Source organism: Eurytemora carolleeae, unplaced genomic scaffold (assembly GCF_000591075.1).
Source record: "Eurytemora carolleeae unplaced genomic scaffold, Eaff_2.0 scaffold976, whole genome shotgun sequence".
NCBI lineage: Eukaryota > Metazoa > Arthropoda > Copepoda > Calanoida > Temoridae > Eurytemora > Eurytemora carolleeae.
This window is the reverse complement of record NW_019396876.1, coordinates 75333-97968: the sequence shown is the minus strand read 5'-3', so window position 1 is coordinate 97968 and position 22636 is coordinate 75333. Positions and strand designations below refer to the sequence as shown.

At 33.4% G+C, this 22636-nt stretch overlaps 1 protein-coding gene across 10 annotated transcripts in view; it reads left to right on the top strand.

Annotated features, from left to right (window-relative positions):
- LOC111709624 (neuronal acetylcholine receptor subunit alpha-7) overlaps nt 1-22636 on the top strand; it is a 60828-nt gene that overhangs the window by 32714 nt on the left and 5478 nt on the right. For 3 of the 10 annotated variants that reach the window (XM_023483371.1, XM_023483366.1, XM_023483370.1), the window contains 8 exons: nt 4822-4931; nt 6767-6947; nt 9548-9623; nt 13104-13298; nt 14284-14370; nt 19931-20040; nt 21885-22144; nt 22605-22635. In XM_023483371.1, coding sequence (XP_023339139.1) covers nt 4822-4931; nt 6767-6947; nt 9548-9623; nt 13104-13298; nt 14284-14370; nt 19931-20040; nt 21885-22144; nt 22605-22635 — 1050 coding nt within the window. Of the gene's footprint in view, nt 1-4821; nt 4932-6766; nt 6948-9226; nt 9300-9547; nt 9624-13103; nt 13299-14283; nt 14371-16620; nt 16705-17090; nt 17178-18417; nt 18502-19930; nt 20041-21884; nt 22145-22604; nt 22636 lie in introns of all 10 variants that reach the window. The other 7 variants (XM_023483367.1, XM_023483369.1, XM_023483372.1 and 4 more) reach the window with 5 other exon arrangements.

Here is a 22636-nt window from a genome sequence, read left to right as displayed (position 1 = left end):
TGTATCTTTCCCTGATTCTTAGTATGGAAGTATAACAAGTATAAAACTATAAACCGTAGAGAGGAACTATAATATGCAGAGGTGTATGTTGTAAAGGTTTATTACATAATATATAAATGGGAAACCATGCTACGACACAATATCAACCCAATCTAACTAAATATTATTCGATATAACAGAGTTGGGATCCAAGATGGTTCGGAAATGATGTATTTGCTGCAACACTGGTATGATTTTAAATACAATTGTATAAAGTGTGTACGATTGATTTAAACCAGAAGTCGGAACTTTTAAACCAGAAGTATGAACTTTTGAACCAGAAGTCTAAACTTTTGAACCAGAAGTCTGAACTTTTGAACCAGAAGTCTGAACTTTTAAACCAGAAGTCTGAACTTTTAAACCAGAAGTCTGAACTTTTGAACCAGAAGTCGGAACTTTTGAACCAGAAGTCGGAACTTTTGAACCAGAGATCGGAACTTTTGAACCAGAAGTCGGAGTTTTTGAACCAGAAATTGGAACTTTTGAACCAGAAGTCGTAGCTTTTGAACCAGAAATCGGAACTTTTGTATCAGAAGTCGGAGCTTTTGAACCAGAAATCGTAACTTTTGAACCAGAAGTCGTAGCTTTTGAACCAGAAGTAGGAACTTTTGAACCAGAAGTCGGAACTTTTGACCCAGAGGTTGGAACTTTTGTGTTAAGTATCTTGATACCCAATGATGTCCCTATTAATAGAGGATGAATGCTTGATTCCTAAATTTTGATTATCCCTACAGGGATCGATATCAAAGTGGAATTAAATTAATCTGTCTGCATCAAAAGTTCTGACTTAAATTTACTTTGTATCAGATTTATAATTCTTGTTTACTCCACAATTATCTAAAGCGTGTGTTCTGATCGTTATTTCCTAAACTGAACTTTTTATTTTATCTAAAATTGTAAATAAAATGTGGGGCCCTCTAAACTTAAACTGCAGTAGAAACATATATATAAAGGAAATGAGTTTTTGCCACAAACTCCAAAATTATTATCACTATTTCTGTGCAACCCGATTTTGTAGATCTTAGATATTTCAAACTATGAATTTTATATGAACAATGAAAGGCTAAGTTTAAAATATCAAAGGTTTACACCATCAGGTTTAAAAGAAATAGGGATTAGAAAATTTGAGTTTGTGGCAAAAACTCAGTTCCTTTGTCCCAACTCTGTGCTTATACAGAGTGTCCCTATATCATATTTAGATTATTTTTAAGCTTTATCGCCAAAATGAAAAAATAATACTTGAAAAAAATAGCATTTTCGACAAATCTTATAGAAGCCTTATTCGATTTTACAAAATGATTGCTTACCTTCTTGAATTTTCTGATTAGTCCCGAAAATCGTAATTTAGACACATTGACGTTCTAATATGATATGGGACACCCTGTAATTTAAATGAAAGTAGAATTAAGGAAAGCTTCTCAGGGGTTGTTTTCATTTACCTATCACGTAGTAGGACAGGTTAATAAGAACTAGTTTTATTGTAAACAATAATAAAGATTTTAAAGGTTCGTTGTAGAAAGGCCTTATAACTATGATTTTCTAATCCCTGTATCTTTGCAACCCAATGTCGTATATCTTAGACATTTCAATCTATGAATTTTGTTAGATAAAAAAATCTAAGGTTTACAAAGACTTCATTCCTTAGCGTAAGATAGGGTAATATATTTACAATAAAACTAGTTCTGGAATCGTCTAAAAGCGTCATAGTTTTAGAATGTGAAGAAACCTTAAAGCTCCTCTCATTAGTTGACTATCTTCTTAATCTATCCTGGGGGTTCAGCTACACTGAGACTAATGCTAGACACCATTTACTCAACTCTTGGTCTAATCTCACCTTAATTTAAATTTTCCTTTTCATTTTATAAACTCAATTTATTTTATGTTTATTTTTACATTATTCAAGGAAAATTCAATTTTTTTCGAATTTTTGTTGTCTTTTTTCTTTCTCTTTGGAAAAATTGATAAATAATATTCTGATGTCGGAGAATTGAGGTTGTCAGAATATTCCCAGCATATTCTAAATTTATTTTCTCAATTCTTAGTAATTTGAGGACAGGCGAAAATGTCTGTCAAGTATTTTCATCTTTTGTTAAGAAACATCTGGAATTTTGTCCTTCCCGAGTCCAGCTATTCTGGCTCAAACCAAATATTTTCATTCACAGAGACTAAAGTTGATTCCATTGAGACAGAGTTTAAGTTTAGCTTTCCAAACTTAAGTTGGTAGTTGCTGAACTTAAGCTCAGTCTAAAAGGTTTGAATTTTGGCTTGGTATTTATTTTAGGGTTGATATAACTTTAAAACATCTAAAACAGTAGTTAATTAAATCACTCAAACGTAACGCTAAATTTTCACTTTTTGCACGCATCTTGTTTTTTTTGCATGCTTAGATACCGTAGATAGAGTAGATTATATGATAACAATATATATTAAGGTAAGATATCGTAAAATGGGATTGGGCTGAGGGGGGGGGGGGTAGATTCAACATATACCACCGAATACATGATAAATATATTAAACTTTTAGCAAACATTGCTTTGGAATATTCCAGTTTACTTATATACAGGGTGTCTCACGAAACATGACAGTTGGTGATTTGTTTCGAATGTCTTCTTCCATATTTTGTATTGGACATTAAAGATTTTTTGCAGTTTATTTCGTAAAAAAAAAAACATATTTTCCTCAAATTTGTTTTGCTTTGAAATCACTTTTACTATTATATGATTGCCATATAATATTTATCATTCTCTTCAGAATCAAACAACTTTACTAATTATGGAAGAAGACATTTTAAACTATTCACCAACTGTCATGTTTCATGGGACACCCTGTATATTTTTTTTCTTTCATTCACACTTTGATTTGACATTGAAAGTTTAACCTTTTTATAAAAATATCATACACGATTCAGATTCACAACGGTACCCTATATATAACCCTTTAATTGAACAATAAAAAGGAAGTTTTCGTTTTACTCTTAAAAAGTTTAATTAGAGAGCAAACATAATCGGAAAACAAAGAAAAAAGCATGTCTCCACTATTTTGTTCATGAAAAGGGTTTTAGGGTACCGCAGTGCATTGAGCATGTATTTCTTAAATGAAAGACCATCTCCATACACCGACAGCTTCCTTAAAAATTTGGAAAAATTATTTTGAAACAAAATTTCGAATTGCACCAACAACTTTTTTCCAGTTGAAATATATTGGTTGAAATATATAGTTTATATTTGTTAAATTTTGTGTCACACGTATGAAATTCTAAAAACAAAATTATGAGCTAACCTGAAAATAAATTAGCTAAAGCAATATTTGCTAAATGATTAGTTTGTTCTCAGGGCTAACTAACATAACTACTTATGGAATTAATAATCAATGAAGATATTTATAACTTTATAGCTTTAATGGTCAGCTTAAACCTTTTAAACATTTGATATACTAGCCTTAGAGGGCGCTTCGCGCCCATCTTCTAAATTAATTGTTAACATGTTCTCTTTGTGTACCTCGTAAAACAAAACAAAAATAATTCGCGGATTTTCACAAAAAAATTCGTGGATTTTCTAAATTTTCAAAAATTTAATGAAGATCAAATTTGGTGGAGACAAATATTTGAAATTTTGATCATTCATAAACCTTCCCTGTGGTCACTTAATGTTCCACAAAAAATTTGGGCCCGATCGGTTCAGCCGTTTTGACGTTTATTGGATACAAACAAACAAACAGACACCCAGACAGACAAGGCAAATTTATATATAGATTAATATAGATTATTATATATAGATATATTGTTTGATTTGTTTTTAAACTAACGGAAATAAAAACCAAGCTCCACGTTCTATATATGTATGTATGATAAACTTGAAAAATTAATTAAATACTGTTCATTGTATGCTGTACACTGTACAGGGCACATTAATCTGTTTCGAAGGCTCAGGATTAAAATATTTTTCTTTTAAGAAACTTTAACTTTCTTGTTAAGAATGGAAATAACTTATTCAATAAACAGGAAATCCGCTTCCTTTGTTTTCCTTTTCGGGTTTACGCTTTCATGCCTTTCCTACCCTTCCTATCCGTTTACAGTATCCTACTTTTCCTATCCGTTTACAGTATCCTACCCTTTTTATCCGTTTACATTATCCTACCCTTCCTATCCGTTTACAGTATCCAAATTTTCCTATCCGTTTACAGTATCCTACTTTTCCTATCCGTTTACAGTATCCTACCCTTCCTATCCGTTTACAGTATCCTACTTTTCCTATCCGTTTACAGTATCCTACCCTTCCTATCCGTTTACAGCATACCTGCCCTTCCTATCCTTTTACAGTATCCTACCCTTCCTATCCTTTTACAGTATCCTACCCTTCCTATCCTTTTACAGTATCCTACCTTTCCTATTCATTTACAGTATCCTACACTTCCTATCTGTTTACAATATCCCACCCTTCCTATCCATATGCAGTATCCTTCATCTTTCCTATTCGTATACAGTATCCTTCACCTTTCCTATTCTATATCTTCTAATAGGAAATATAGTAAACTAAAATCTAACAGAGAATTACCTTTATCGAAGAAGAAACAAAAAGTATCTTCATTAAAGAAAAGTTTAAAAAGTACAGTGTACAGTACAGTGCGGTACAGTTTAGTGTACAACAGAACAACTTTTTTCCGGTTTCATTGGTAAAATATTTTACATATGCTAAGTCTGGGTTTATTAGGAGAAGAGGGGGGAGGGGATGAATACTATTCATTTCATAATTTGCCATTTCGTTCATAATTGATTAAATTTAGGAATGGACCGACGTGAATCTACGGTGGAACGAGTCCGAATACGGAAATGTAAAAGATATTAGAATACCGCCATCTACCATCTGGAAACCTGATATTCTAATGTACAACAGGTAAACCATGGCGCTTCTCGTCCATTCATAATTGACAAGAGGTTGAAACGTTTCCCCTAGATAAAGCTGTTTTTAACATATTTTTTCTAAAAAAGGATTAAATTAATTCCTTTTGGATATCCCGTGGCTTGAACCCAGCAGGGATATCCCGTGGCTTGAACCAAGGAGGGATATCCTGTGGTTTGAACCCAGCAGGGATATCCGTTTGAACCCAGGAGGGATATCCTGTGGTTTAAACCCAGCAGGAATATCCCTTGGCTTGTACCCAGCAGGGATACCCCGTGGCTTAAACCCAGCAGGGATATCCCGTGGTTTGAACCCAACAGGGATATCTCTTGGCTTGAACCCAACAGGGATATCCCGTGGTTTGAACCCAGCAGGAATATCCCTTGGCTTAAACCCAACAGGGAATATCCTGTGGCTTGAACCCAGCAGAGATATCCTGTGGTTTGAACCCAACAGGGATATCTCTTGGCTTGAACCCAACTAGGATATCTCTTGACTTGAACCCAACAGGGATATACCGTGGTTTGAACCCAGCAGGAATATCCCTTGGCGTAAACCCTACAGGGAATATCCTGTGGCTTGAACCCAGCAGGAATATTCCTTGGCTTAAACCCAACATGAAATATCCTGTGGCTTTAACCCAGCAGAGATATCCTGTGGTTTGAACCCAGCAGGGATATCCCTTGGTTTGAACCCAGCATGAATATTCCTTGGTTTGAACCCAGCAGGGATATCCCGTGGTTTGAACCCAGCAGGGATATTCCGTGGTTTGAACCCAGCAGGGATATCCGTGGCTTGAACCCAGCAGGAATATTCCTTGGCTTGAACCCAGCAGGGATATCCCGTGGCTTGAACCCAACAGGGATATCCGTGGCTTGAACCCAGCAGGGATATCCGTGGCTTGAACCAAGCAGGAAAATTTCTTGGCTTGAACCCAGCAGGGATATCCCGTGGCTTGAACCCAGGATGAATATTCCTTGGCTTGAACCCAGCAGGGATATCCTGTGGCTTGAACCCAGTAGGGATATCCGTGGCTTGAACCCAGCAGGAATATTCCTTGGCTTGAACCCAGCAGGAATATTCAATCAAGCACTTTATGTTATTTATCAATGATCTAAAATCAAAGACGACATTTAAGTCGGCTCTCAATTCCCATGTTTTTCGGGTCACCCTGCAGCAGCACTAACTTTAACTTGTACCAGACATACAATCAATGATCATTTGATTCCTAGAAATTAGAAAAAAATACTAAAAATGGAGAAAGTTAAGAAGAGTTGGACAATGGAGACTCTAAATCAGAAATCTATTTAAAACTTTGTTTTGTATTCGGAGACAAACTCTGCAGAGCATTCATGCTAGACCTTTGTATTACACTTTAAACAATTCAAATAGGTAACTTGACAATTTTGTATTCTAGATTTTTAGGTACAGGGTGTCCTACGAAACATGACAGTTGCAAGACGATTTGAAGGTCGTTTTTGGTTTTTGAAATAATTTCTGACCCCTTTTAAAATCATTGGTGTTAATAATCACAAAATACCTCTATTCATGGCATTTTTTGTGCTTTCAATAGCACTGCAGATATGAACAAATTCGTTCAGATTTCGACGATTTCTCCTGTAATATTGACAGCACAAGAATGGCAGACCACATTTTGGAAATGCCAGGGCTATGCAAATTTTAAATTGCTTTAAGAATCATAAATGTTAAAGCAAGTTGACGACTGCATGTCACAAATAAATTCAAAAATCAAAGACGACGTTCAAGTCGTCTTGCTACTGTCATGCTTCGTGAGACACCCTGTATTTCTTACCATTTGTTTTGTTTAGTGCGAGTGAAGCTTTTGATGGAACCTATCCAACCAATGTTGTTGTAACAAGCAACGGTGGATGTTCCTATATACCGCCTGGTATATTCAAATCTACGTGTAAGATCGACATCACCTGGTTTCCATTCGACGATCAGAACTGCGACATGAAGTTTGGAAGCTGGACCTACAATGGATTTAATGTATGTAACTCTTACTTAATCTACATTCATTCAATTCATCCATTTTCATGAAATATCACAAAAACCTCTTGAGTAAAATCAATTCATCCAAATCTGCCAATATATATCCAGCTCCGGAGCTTTTATAAAATTAAATAAAAAGTAAAATGGCTGAAAGTAAATTAAACTTCAGAATATTTAAGATCCCTATAAATCTTTAGAACTGTTCTCATTTCGCCTCTTTAATCGCAAGCTGTTAGAATGTTATGGAGAAGATAAAGAAAAACAAACAATATTTCTTTTATTCCACATTCAGACTTTTCCATTATTGTTTTTTCTAAAACTCATAAATTTTTAAACCTTATCTAACATTAATTCCTATTAATGGGATTATACTCGTTATTTTAAGTGACCTTCTATGCAATGATGGCAATGGCCGATTTACAACGGTACCCTTGAAACATAAATCTGTTCAAAATGTGGAAGATAACGTCGTTTTTCTGGTTCGAAAAGTGTTTATTTTTATGCGTTTCTCTTTGCTTTTTATAAACAAGAAATACGCACGTCACTTTCGCAGAGAAACCGGAAATGAAAATGAAACAAAAACATTGATATATAATCACATCATTTCAGCCTGCTTATAAAAATTTTCCTCAATTTTTAAGACAGGGTCAACTTTGAAGTGTCAGTTGCAACGCCTCGGGCTTTGATTTTACCGCTCTAACTCATTTATGCTTTTCTGTAGCCCTTTACATTTACATTTTAGCACTGTAAAGCACTTGTTTTTAGCTTTTATCTTTAAGAAGTTAATGACAAAATTCTCATACATTTTTGCTTGAGAGCTTGCAACCTTTAAATAACAGTTTAAGTCATACTTAAGTCGGACTAAGCTTTCAAGGGTTCCGTTGTCAATCGTGCATTGCCATCTTTGTATGGAGGGTCACATAAAATTACGCGTACAGTCCCTTTAATACTCAACTATTCACTTTGTGTGCTTTGGGGTAGTCATAAAAAATATTTACATTTTCCTTAATTTTCGAAACATGAGTTCTTCCCCCCCTCCCTCTCTTCTTTCTCTGAAACAAACATATATAGATATATAAATTCTGGTCTGAATCTGGGGGAGCATTCTCATTTGAATAATCGGTATTAAATAGCACACCATTCCATAATTTGAGCACATAGACACAAACTAGATACGTCACCACCATTTTCTTCTGAAACTTATCAAACCTTATTTCTAATGGTTACAGGAGCGGGGGAAGGCACACAACACAATTATTTCGTCCGCACCACAAATGACGTCACAATTCACCATTATTTCTTCCGACCCACCTTTTGATATGCTTTATAACACCTTTTTAATTTAGGCAGCGTCATGTTATTAAATTTTATTTGATTTTGTTTAAAATGCATTTAGTTTGAGAATTAACAACGATATTTAAGCCCAATTTAGCACAAAACGGAAAATATGCGTGCCTCACCTATTTTTCTTCCGAACCACGCACTTTTCTTCTTGTTTCTTTTTTTTCTTCCTGCAATTTTAGATGATAGTTGCTAGGATTGTTAGAATTGAAAACTAGAGAGTAACAATTTTTCTGGAGGAAACATAGCAATTTTTTTGGATTTGCTTGAGGGATTATGAAATAAAACTATTATAAACGGTTTTATCCTTCTGAATCTTTACAAGATGTTTCTCTTTAAAAAAAACACAGCAGAATATTTTAAACCATTATAAACAATATGACATGTCTCAAAATTCAAATATGCTAATGTAAATTACTTTAAAAAAGAATGTAAACAATGCCGGACGAAAAAATGATGTATTGTGACGTCATTTGTGGTCGGACGAAAAACAGGCGAAGTGTGCCTTCCCTCCCTCGGTACACAGGGGAAGAAAAAGGGGGTGTACAAAGAAAATTTTTAATATCTTAGTACATGTATAGTGTACACTGGATGGGCCGTCTGTATATCATACACACTACACCGTGTAGTACAAATATTAAAATTTTATGAGACATCATTAATCATCAACAAAATTCTGATGTACAGTACAAGTATATCATTATTACTCAATGGACAACTTAAACTGTAAATTGTAATACTTTTTTTTCTGGAAAGCTTTAGCATAATCAAATCCAGTTCAAGTGTTTACTATTACCCTCAAAATTAAAAAAATTATCGTATTCTACATTTTTTGACAAAGTTGTTAAAAAATGGCATGAGGAGGAAGAACAAAAATGAAAATTGCGTTGCAAGGTCCTTTCCCTCGATATTAACAGCATACACTGTGATTTCAGTTGGATTTTCAACTTAAAGATGAAAAAGGCGACTTGGGTACATATGTTCTGAACGGGGAATGGGACCTACTAGGTATGTTGAGAGGGTTATACATCAACCTCTCACTAGTATTTATATTTTTATTTGGTTCTTCTAGTTTTACAGTTATTGCTGCTTGAGTTAAATACACTCGTCCTATATCCCCCGATTTATATATTAGGAGCCATTGCATCTAGTTACATACAAAACTACAGCGTGTACTGTACTGTACTCTACTGTACTGGATCATGGTTGAATATCACATTGTGAACTTTTAGTCTTACTTTGTAAAATTTTTGCAGTTGGACTTAAATTTAAAAAGTGACACGGGAGGCGATACGAGCACTTATATTCTCAATGGAGAGTGGGACCTAATAGGTAGAGTAAACTGGATTAACCGCCAGCTCTATACATCCCGTTTATGTGACCTCTACAGTTGGTAGCTCTCTGCATTAAATTATGGATTCCTTGTGTACTAAACTTATATTCTACCAACTTTAAATATAGTTTAAATAAGAATATTCTTTTGTTTCAATCTTTTAAATATATGACATGTGCAAGTATTCAACTTAATGCATAAAAAGAGGACAAAAAAATGAAAAAAAGTGTCATATTTAAAAGACAGAGTATAAAATGGAGCACTTTAATAATCCGAGTCATCACATAGATCCATTTAGACACAGTAAAGTTTGAGTCTTTTGGGAAAAAAACTTGCAAACAGAAATGGGGTTGTTTTCAATTACCGGAGAGTACATAATTCATTCCCTTTAGATCAAACTTGAATAAATTCGTCTTTTTTTAAGATAGTTCGAACTAATCTTATGTTTATAATGCTAGGAAAATCAAAAGCCTGAACCAGGATAAATTATAATTCCATGTTAAAAAAGTTCACATTCTGTGATCTTCACAGACTAAAATCCAAGCCTAAACTGCATGACTATTTTTGTTTGCATGATTTAAAAAAGAAAAAGCACTTACAAGGCATTTTTCACTTATTATGGATTAAATAAAAGTTTAAAAGCCTTGTAAGTGGTTCTAATAAAGATGATATTTAACAAGAAAACATGTAAATAACCGTAAGTAAACAGATAGAAACAGTATAAAGAATGTTTGAGTGATATGTGTACAAAAATTAAAAATAATTGTTGAAATCATTGAATATTTCAGAGAAAATTTTCAAAATTCAATGATTTGAGAAATTCCAAAAGAAGAGCATTTAATGTTTTTTTGCATGAATTTGCATGCTTGCAAGAAAAGCTCTTTTTTAAACACGATAAAACCAAAATATTATTACTATTAAAACTATTTATAACACTGTTACTTTGGTTCGCCGTGTTATAAAGTTTTTGGACAGAAATTTTCTCTTTATCGAGAAGGTTTTAAATTAAATTTTTTCCGAGGGACAAAATATAATCTGAAAAGGCGAGAACCTTCGAGATATAGAGAAAATTTAAGTCCAAAAACTTTACAGCCCGTCGTGCCAAACGATAGTGTTATAGGTAATTTTTCAATGGCTACTTTTAGATCAAATAAGCTTTAAAAACAAAGCAAAAGTCAAAACATAAAGTTGATTTCAATTTTATTTTCATTTCAATTGAAAAAAAATATTGTGGAAATATCCTAAATTTTTTTGAGAAAATCCGGGAACTAATCAAAACTTTATAGCACACGTGAACATCAGTTTCATTTACTGCATATTTAAAAAGTCGAGAAAAAAAATAAAAATGCATTCATAGAAAAGTTATAGACTTAAAGGCTATATATTTGTGTTCCAAAATTTCTCTCGCAAAAATATTTATATAAATGTACCAAATCGCTGCGAACTCATGCTAATTTATTTGTTCAAAAAAAAGGTGGGATAAATTTTGTTTTTCTTCAGTCCAATTTTTATAATTCAAAAACTTTATTAAAACTCTAAACACATTTAAAATTATAAGTTATTCAAGCTTTTTTACACGCATTATTTTATACAAACAAATAAAAACGCTTTAATAAAAAGATAAAGCATGATCTTTAAAAACCATGTTTATTTGATCATTTCAGTATTTCAATATTTGATTAAATCAGATTTACATACTTTATACTGTTAAATAGCATGTTGGAATCTGGATATTCATTTTTATACGTTAAAATTAATTTTATGCAGTTTTTTTTAAACCCTGTATCGTACATTTATGGATTTCCAGCTCATTTTATTCTGAATGGTTTGTTTAGTTTGATGGAGAAAATATGAAAATTTTTCTTTATTTGTAAACATCGGTCATAATTTGTACAAAACTTTGATGGTAAGTTGAAAGCATTAAATTATGTCAATTAAAAATAAAATTCGTGCAAATTACCGAAAAATTCCTCCTGTTAGCTACAAGCATGAATTTATTGCAAAATATTCAAGTACACAATAATGTACATCAATGTTGCAACTTTATATCCTTGAAGGGCATGTAGAGGATAAACTATCTTAGCCGACATTGCTTCTTTAAAAGAAAGTTTTCATGTTTTCTCTCTCATGTGTTTACATGTATAGAATCTTATATATGTATAGAGGAGGGGAGGAATATAGAAGCAAGTATTTTCAAGAAAATTATTAAACCATTTCTGACGAAATTACGAGATTTAATAAACTAATTTCTTTAATAACTAAATCATCTTATAATTCTGATTTTTAAATTATTATTTTAAAATATATATTTTTCTCAAATATATGAATTAAACTGAATTATATTGTTGAACTAAAACAATATGAAACTCCTCTCGTCTGTCTTCTAAAATGCATGAATAACTTTACTGTTTTTCTAGCAGATCATTCTTTTAAACAAATTCAGAAAATTTTAACTTTCAATTTTTACTTTTTTGTAAAAAGAAAAAGAATGGTCAGGATATTATTATATTCAAGAGATAGGCAATCAAACCCCTAAACTCTGAGTAGTTTAAGTAGAATATCTAAATTGCCTGTATCCGGAGATGCTTTGTTCAAATTGACATTAAAGCCACAACTGCGGAAGGGATGGGCTATAAAGTTTTGAAAATCTGATATTAATGGACGACCAAATTCCTTTTCCTTTTTATTCAATAAAATGTTTTTAAAAATCCAATTTTTTCAGATAAAACTTTTTAGTTTCAGACGCTGGTGGTGTTAATCCTACCCCTAAAATCAGGCAGAACCGACCTAAATCAGAAATATAAGCCGTTTTTTCTAATGCAATTTTCAGGCAGAAAAATAAGAAGATTTACATAATTTTTTAAACAGACGTAGCTTGAAATAGTTTGGATGTGAATCAGCCATTTATCCCTTAAAAACATGTTAACCGTCCTTTTAAGAATTAAATTTAAAATTCAAACAACATTTTTATTTCTGAAACTTAAAAAAAATTTAAGAAAGAAAATTTGTCTAACGTCATATCTTATTACAAGTTTAATATTAGTTTAAGTGTTCTTTATCAAATGTAGATTGCACTTTACAGACACTTCGAACAAATATATCGGGAACAATACGACTTGTAATTCTGATTTGGTGGTCTTGGCTGACTCAAAAAAAATACAAAACATGCAAACAACATAAAATCTAAATAGTCTAACTTTTCTCCGGAGGCGTACATAGGGGGGGGGGGGGTATGGGTGGGGACTCACCCCCTAGCGGAGCAGTTAAATCTATGGTTTCCAGGGGGTTTTCAGGCCCCAACGGGTGCTGAGCCCCCCTGGAAAGACAAAAATGTAAGCCCCACAGAACAAATTCCTGTGTACGCCCCTGTCTCCTTTTCTACATTTTTAAACATAGGATGAACCGCTATTGATTTATATTGTTTGCTCGAACGACGAGTGCGCGAGTTGAACTAGTTTTCACCGGTCCTATTACTCCAGGAGTGCCGGCTAAGAGAAACGAAGTTATCTACGAATGTTGTCCTGAACCCTACCTTGATATCACCTTCATCATACAGATCAGGAGGAGGACCTTGTACTACTTCTTTAACCTGATTGTACCCTGTGTACTGATTGCCTCTATGGCTGTACTCGGGTTCACCCTGCCACCGGACTCTGGAGAGAAACTTTCCCTGGGTGAGTACAGCTTGATTCTTTTTCTCTCAATAGCACTCCGGAGAGAAAGAATATTGTTTATACTACACAGAATACTAATACTATATAAGTATTGAGTTAGGCATGATTTGACTTCTTTTATCTAACGACGTAAATTTTCTTTTACCTAATTAAGAAACAAATAGGTATTTTATAAACTTGTATTTAATTCTTTGCAGAATTTTTATTGGCTTTTTTCTCAACTGCAAGGAAGTGTTACCAAGTTTTTAAAGGTTGTATAGGATAAACAGCTGAAAAAAATAAATAAAAGATTTTTTTTCAACATTGTATTGACGATCTCATCTAAAAAATGAATTTGCATCGGAGTGTTGATCATTTTGACATTGCTATTGTGTATTAAAATTTTTATTTCATTAATGCTAATTCTGTACGCCCTCAAAAAAATTGTCAGCACTGCTTATATAGAAAATAAAATATTAATAGATATTTGTTTAAAAAGTTGGACTTATTTTCAATATTTGATTTTACATTCAAAGGCAAGAAAAAAGTTTTCCAATAATTGGCAGAATTCCTTTAAAGCCAAGGCATATTGAAGCACTATTTACGGATAAAATAATAAGCAAAGTTGAATGAGAAAACTCTCGACCCTATCCCAGAGCTCNGGGGGGGGGGGGGGGGGGGGGAAGAGGTAAGAGATTTTAGGTAAAAAGAGAAGGCTGCTGCAGAACGGGATTTGTAGATCTGTTTTTTGCATGTTTTTTCTTTGTTTTTATTCTTATTTGTTTCCACACACCTGCACCGTTTTAAGCATCTTACAATTGAAATATTACTGGTCTGGTGTATAGTAATATACTTTTTTTTTTGAAACCTCTCTTTTTAAAGTATTTTTACGGTTGATTGCATTACAAACGCATTCGGTTCACCTTTACACGACTTTTTTAGGTGTAACAGTATTTTCCTTGACTGTTTCAGGATGTTACCGTTCACCTTTCCTTGACTGTTTCAGGTGTAACGGTTCTCCTTTCCCTGACTGTTTTTCAAGAGTCAGTATCAGATTCAATGCCCATAACCTCACTTCAAATCCCCTTGTTAGGTAATCTCCGCTCACGGAGACAGGCTCAACCATTTGGACCGTTCCAACCGTTCCAAACCAAGGGTTGCACTGGAACCATCAAGTTTAGATTGGACCGTTCCAACCTTGTTATCTAGACCAAGGGTTGCTCTGGAACCATCAAGTTTAGATTGATTTTTTCAGTTTCCTCTGAAAACTATGTACCCTTGGAATCAAAGAAGAAGTGGTGAAAAGTAGAACAGTTTTGTTGTGCATGGAGCATAATTATCTTATTGAATTAATCAATTCTTTTGCTAATATTAATCCGTGGTTTCTTACTTCAAGTTTTTATATATTACAAGTTGTATCATCAATCAGAAAAGTTATATTTTGTACTCAGCGTATAATTTTAAACTTTTTTCATCATGCTAAGTATACCCAGCTCACTATAACAAAGGGAAATCTTTCATACCACTATTTTTCTTCCTTTTTTGTAATACACATACTAGGATGATTTTACCTTTCATAATTATCATTTTGCTCCAAAACTATAAATTGTATGTAGGTTTTACAGATACAGGGTGTCCCACGAAACATGACAATTGGAAGACGACTTGAAAGTCGTCTTTGGTATTTGAATTTATTTGTGACATTTAGTCTTCTATCTACTTTAACATGTATGATTCTTAAAACAATTATCACATAATTCTCCTAGCCCTGGCATTTCCAAAAATTGGTCTGCGTTTTTTGTGCTTTCAATATTGCCGGAGATATAAAGAGTTTGGTTCAGATTTCAATTTTGTTAAATAAAACCTAAATTGTCGAAATCTGAACGAAAGTCTTCATATCTCGGGCAATATTGAAAGCACAAAAAAGGCAGACCACATTTTGGAAATGGCAGGACAAGGGAAATTTTGTGATTATTGTCTCTAGAAATTTACTTACAAAATTAGGTTGACAAATAAACGCAGCAAATTATATCAAAAATCAAGACGACATTCAAGTCGTCCTGCATACTGTCTTGTTTCGTGGGACACCCTGTAGTTAATAGAATATACGGGGAAACGTTTGCAAGGTATATATGAGAATCGTTTTGCATGGCTTCTAGGAACAGTTTTTAAAAACTTGTCAAAAAGGCACTTTTCTTGTTTTTTGTTTGAATTAGAACATCTGAATCATGAGAAGTGTTTGTGACACGCACTTCTAGATTTAGAATTAGCATTTACAAATGTTAGAATTAAATCAAATGTAACAAAAATGATGCCATAACAGTCGTTGGTGTACAATCCGTGTACTGTATAACCTCTGATTGCATATTGTTTTGAATTCTTAAAGGGACTGTAAACGTAATTCCAAGTGGAATGCCTGATTCACATCGGTATCTTTAAAAGTTTTACCTGAATGATCGCTATCCATAATTTGAAATTGTTTCTCTGTATAGTGACTTGCGTTTCTGCTTTAGAAATGTAGAAACGTTTGCACACTGATGAACAGATAAAGGTAAACAGGGTACCGTTGTGAATGCAGCATGTCCCACTTTAGATGGAATGTTAGTTGAAATAACAATGACAGTCCCTTTAATATGTTTAAGAACCAGTTTACCAGCCTCAAGTTAAAAAGTACATAGTCCTCTATGGGTTGAGTACACAATACACATGAAACTCGGTACAATATATATGAACCAAGAAGTAAAATTAATTTGTACTGTACGGTAAATATATTCACCGTGAATGATGCTTTAAAAAGAGATTGATTTTAATCTAAGTTACCCCCGTCAACCCGGGTACCCAAAGGTACCCCCAGGTACCTCCCGATACCCCTTGGTATTTACCAGGGACACCCAGGTCCCATTTAAATAACTCCCCCCACCCGGTTCCTCAAGGTACCCTCAGGTTCCTCCAGGTACTCCAAGGTTCCTCCAGGTACCCCAAGGTTCCTCCAGGTACCCCTGGGTGCCTCCAGGTACCCACTGATACACCCACGTACCCAATTGTACTCAAAGATAACCCAAATGTTTATTAAGTAAAGAATATTCTCTAGAAAATAAACCATTACACGCAGGTGTGTTTCTTCCTTTCAGTTCCCTTAAAAATAAAATTTTCTGTTTTTTTAAAGCATGTGTTTTTTATTTCATTTTGTTTCAACTAAAAAAGAAAACTAAAAAAGAACCTAATAAAGTTAAGAACACCTATAGTTCTGAGCACTACTCTATCTAATAATAATAAACTAATAAAGAGTAAATTTCAGGCGGGATTTAATTTGACTTTATTTTGAGTAAAGAATTATTTATAGGTGTGACAATTCTCCTTTCCCTGACTATATTTCTAAACACGGTATCTGCAATCATCCCTATAACCTCTGATAGCCCTCTCATAGGTAACCATAGACACCTGGAGTCTTAACTCTCACTAGTTTTCATACATTTACACCAGGGTGAATGGACACCAGTCTAAACTAGAAGATAAATGTATCAAAATTATCCTTATTCTGTAGTTAAATGTTTTTCCTATCGTATCCGCAGCTCCTGGTGTTTTTAACACAAGTGGAGTTTATTGTTTATCAATGTTTTCTTTTTCCCTCAACCGTTGATTATTAGCAGACTAAACCATGGTTGTGTGCTCAGAATTATGATGTATAAACTATTTACTAATAGCAGAGGGGATAAAACTGTTCCCAATGCGTTCTAAATTCAAATTTTTATTGTTTATTTATTTTGAGTTTTATATCTGGTCTCTAGTACAGAAGAATATTGGAAATTTCAGGTATAACCGTTCTGTTATCATTGACGGTCTTCCAGAGTATAGTTACTGAAACACTACCACAAGTTAGCGACGCTATTCCAGCACTAGGTAGTTACATCGTATGTACACACATGTACACTATACAGTAGAAGCTCTTCTTTGCCTGCATTCCCTCTTGCAAGGATATTGTGGTGTGTACAACTACTAGTGCTATAAACCCCTAAATATTATAACATGTTTTAGATGTTACTGTATTTCTATCTTTGACAGTGTTTCAAAAGATTATAATGGAAACCTTGCCTGAGGTTTCTACAGCAATGCCTGTGCTAGGTAGAATATATGTATCCCTAGTAATCCACCAGCTAATATACTTGCAAGAATCGAGTTTATCCCTGCAAGATTTACATGTACCTTACTGTTTATCTATGTTATATCTATATGTATGTACACATCATGGACTCTCAACAGTTTGAATATTTCACTTGGTTGCAATATCTTCCAATACATGAGTATTGAGTAGAACGAAACCACTTAAATTAATGGAAGGTCATTGGAGTAAAAGAGAAAAACAACTATACCAACTTTAACAATTGATGGTTTTACTCAGTCCTGGTCTCTTCAGATTATTTTTGGGAAAAGAAGAAGTAAGAACGAAAAGAAAACAATATTTCCTCAAGCTGGTAACGATCTTATCTGCAATACCTTTAAGAGGTTTTATAATTGAAAAACCTCTCATGACCCCCCCCCCCCCCCTCCCCGTGATCCAGCCTAAAAATTCAAACTGTTCACATGATAAATTGGCTCTATTTCTTTATTCGATCTGATTGTACGTACGTGCCTCCCCCACCCCCCTCTGGTGGATAAGCAGGCTAGGACGGACAGGGTTAAAGAATATCTGAATGTTTCTAAATGTGTTCCAACCTATTTCAGGAGTTACAGTTCTCCTCACACTAACTGTATTTAGCATAATGGTTAACGAAATGCTACCCCGGGTATCTGATGCTGTTCCTATAATAGGTTAGAGAATGGAACTATATATATATATATATTAATATATAAACATACTACTTATTCTACTACCATGGGTGTTTTTAATAAAACAAACTTATCAAACTTTTATTTGATAATTTTGTTTTCTGTATCTCTTAAATGTTTGCAGGCCCGGCTGTATTGTTGTGTTCCCCCATATGATGTTTCGCATTTAAAACTAGTTTCCTTATCTCCACCTCCTTCATTCTCCCTTCTTGCTTCTTCCTGCCAAACCCCATATTGAAGCTTTGGCAGGAAATCCGTGTACATAAAGGGTGGAAATAACTAGTATTGAATTTAAATATTTATATGATTATAGGTGTTACTATCATGTTAAGCATCACTATCTATGCAACTATTGTTGGGGATACCCTGCCCGTGTCAGATGCAACGCCTCTCATAGGTCAGAATCTCTACTGTAAAAGGACCCAAAGTTTATGCATTGATTTTTGAGACAACTTGATGCAGTTCTCTCTATAATTTGAAATTATCTCACAGGCATGGTTTCATAAGTCATTTGCATGGTGACGCAGAGACCTTTTATTGAGCAGATTTTTTGAAGGATAAATATAAATATATAGATATATATATATATATATATACATAAACTTATATCTAATAGAGGAAAATTATTGAGTAGTAGATAGCGGTGTCTGTATTAGTGAATAAGAATAAGAATCAGATGAAATAGATATTTTCTAGGAAACCTTTAATCTGTAGGCTCACATGTAGATAACAATTTTAAATTACAGACATGTATATGTAAAATGAGTAATGAAGGGCAAAGATCAAATGGGGAGTATGGCATGCATGGTATCCTCTCTCTCTCTCTCTGCACGAAGAATTAACAAATATCTAAATATTTCAGGTTTAAACAAGATGATCAATCTAAACCCAATGATAACAGAGCAAGTGTTAAGTTTAAAGATAAAATCAGCTGACTAAAATCAGCTGACTAAAATCCAAATATAAAAAAGATAATCCCCTCTGCTAACGGTTCAAATGGTTGTAGTCTGCTAAACAAATAAACTAAAAAATAAACCTAAACACTAAATAATGCCAGGATGCTTAACATTAAAAAACTAAGTCTAAATAAAAAACTTAAAATCTAAAAAAATCTATTTAAACATTTAAATTTGCATGTCCAGCTTTTAAAATACATTTAACATCCTTCAGGCATTTCTAGTGAGTTCAATCAATAAAGCACCAACACGCAAAGGAATTTTATTTATCACAATAAATTAATGTATTACCATTGCATTTTGGTGCTACGTTTGCTTTCTTGAAAATTGAATTTTTTTTATCGAGAGTTGGAAGGTAGGGAGAGATCATGGTTTTTACAAGGGTTGGGGCGACTTAAAAATATTTTTCAATTTGGTTGATAATATTTCTAATGGGTTTATTGACATAGTTTTAAGCGACCATATATTCCAAGAGTTATAATTCCGATTCATTACCCCTTAGACATCTAAAACTAGAAACTAGTCGTTTTTATGGCTTGAAAACTGATAAATTCTGCAAATTCCTTTTCATATCTGAAAACCACTTTTATAGAGAAAACTATATCGACAGTACTGTAGTTCCTTTCTATAAATATAGTTTTAGAATTTCTGAGGGTTTTGTTTAATAATCGTCCCTAGACAGTACCCAGCCAGAAGGGACGGTTTCTAAGCCTTACTTCTGAAAAAGAAAATTACCAATCAATTCGTTTATTTTTTATGAGTCACCCTGCCTCTTTACAAACTGAACTTCTCCCTTGGAAATCATTCTTTTCAAGGAAGCATGAAATTCAGAATTAGAGATATTTTATACTGATTTGTTTTTATATTTAGGAACTTATTTCAATTGTATCATGTTCATGGTTGCTAGTAGTGTAGTTACTACTATCATGATACTAAACTACCATCACAGGCTTGCAGATACTCATGAAATGCCAGATTGGGTAAGTAAGATCTGTAAAGGGATTGTATGGATTGGATTAATAGGATCGTAAAGGGATTGTATGGATTAGGTGAATAAGATTTGTAAAGGGATTGTATGGATTGGATGAATAAGATCTCTAAAAGGATTGTATGGATTGGGATAATAGGATCTGTAAATGGATTGTATGGATTGGGTTAACAGGATCTGTAAAGGGATTGTATGGATTGGGTGAATAATATCTGTAAAAGGATTTATGGATTGGGTTAATAAAATCTGTAAAGGGATTGTATGGATTGGGTGAATAAGATTTGTAAAGGGATTGTATGAATTGGGCTAATAAGATCTTTAAAGGGATTGTATGGATCGGGTTAATAGGATCTGTAAAGGGATTTTATGAATTGGGTTAATAAGATCTGTAAAGGGATTGTAAGGATTGGGTTAAAAAGATCTGTAAAGGGATTATATGGATTGGGTTAACAGGATCTGTAAAGAGGATTGTATGGATTGGATGAATAAAATCTGTAAAGGGATTGTATGGATTGGATGAATAAGATCTGTAAAGGGATTGTATGGATTGGGTTAATAAGATCTGTAGAGGGGTTGTATGGATTGGGTTAATAATATCTGTAAAGGGATTGTATGGATTGGGTGAGTAAGATCTGTAAAAGTATTTATGGATTGGGTCAATAAGATCTGTAAAGGGATTGTATGAATTGGGTTAATAAGATCTTTAAGGATTGGGTGAATAAGAAATTTATTAAGGGATCAGATATCATCTTGATATTTAATCAACATGGATCAGATATCATCTTGATATTTATTATTCATGGATCAGATATCATCTTGATATTTATTAAACATGGATCAGATATCAAATTGATATTTATTAAACATGGATCAGATAAAATCTTGATATTTAGTAAACATGGATCAGATATCATCTTGATATTTATTAAACTCATCTTGATATTTAGTAAACAGGGATCAGATATCATCTTGATATTTATTAAACAGGTATTAGATATCATCTTGATATTTAGTAAACATGGATCAGATATCATCTTGATATTTATTAAACGTGGATCAGATATCATCTTGATATTTATTAAACATGGATCGGATATCATCTTGATATTTATTATTTATGGATCAGATATCATCTTGATATTTATTAAACAGGGATCAGATATCATCTTGATATTTATTAAACATCATCTTAATATTAAGTAAACATGGATCAGATATCATCTTGATATTTATTAAACAGGGATCAGATATCATCTTGATATTTAGTAAACATGGATCAGATATCATCTTGATATTTATTAAACATGAATCAGATATCATCTTGATATTTAGTAAACAGGGATCAGATATCATCTTGATATTTATTAAACAGGTATTAGATATCATCTTGATATTTATTAAACATGGATCAGATATCATCTTGATATTTATTAAACATGGATCAGATATCATCTTGATATTTAGTAAACAGGGATCAGATATCATCTTGATATTTATTAAATATTAATCAGATATCATCTTGATATTTATTAAATATTGATCAGATATCATCTTGATATTTAGTAAACAAGGATCAGATATCATCTTGATATTTATTAAATATTGGTCAGATATCATCTTGATATTTATTAAACAGGGATCAGTTAAAGGGTGTCCAAGTATCCATGACAATTGAGAGACGACTGGGAAGGTTGTCTTAAATCTGTGATTATCCAATTGAAAAAACATTTATCTTAAAAGGTTTCATGGCTTATTAGCATTTCGGGATGTAAACATGGTTTAGTGAGACGTCTCTAGGTCTTTCTAGTATAGAATAAATGTACATATTTGTCCTAGGTTCGAGTTCTATTCCTGCAATGGATTCCCTGGCTGCTACGAATGTCTAGACCAGGAGAAAAGATTACAAGAAAAACTATCATGATGCAAAACAAGATGAAGGAATTGGATTTGAAAGAGAAATCGTCTAAATCTCTGCTTGCTAATGTCCTTGATATGGATGATGATTTCCGCCCCTCCTCTACACTGCCGCATAGTCATGTTCATCCTCATCATCCTAGTCATGCTCATCCTCAACAGAATAATGGAGGATTTATCAGGTAGGTCTTCATCCAGACTAGATATAGAGTTCATCCAGAATAGAGTTCATCTAAAATAGAGTTTATCTAAAATATAGTTCATTCAGACTAGAGTTCATACAGACTATAGTGTTCACCTAGACTAGTGTTCATCCAGACTAGAGTTCATCCAGAATAGAGTTCATCCAGACAATAGGATTAGAGTTCATCCAAACTACAGTTCATCCAGACTAGAGTTCATCCAGGCTAGAGTTCATCTAGACAAAAGTTCATCCAGACTAGGGTTCATCCAGACTATAGGATTAGGGTTCATCCAAACTACAGTTCATTCAGACTAGAGTTCATCCAGACTAGTGTTCATCCTGTCTAAATAAACTTAAGAGTTTAAAATAATTGCAGTACAGCTTAGAAAATTTGCAGTACAGTTTGGAATATTTGCAGTACAGTATCGAATACTTTCAGTACAGTTTAGAATATTTAGGCAAATGAGTGTGGATCGTGAGCCCTGGCCTA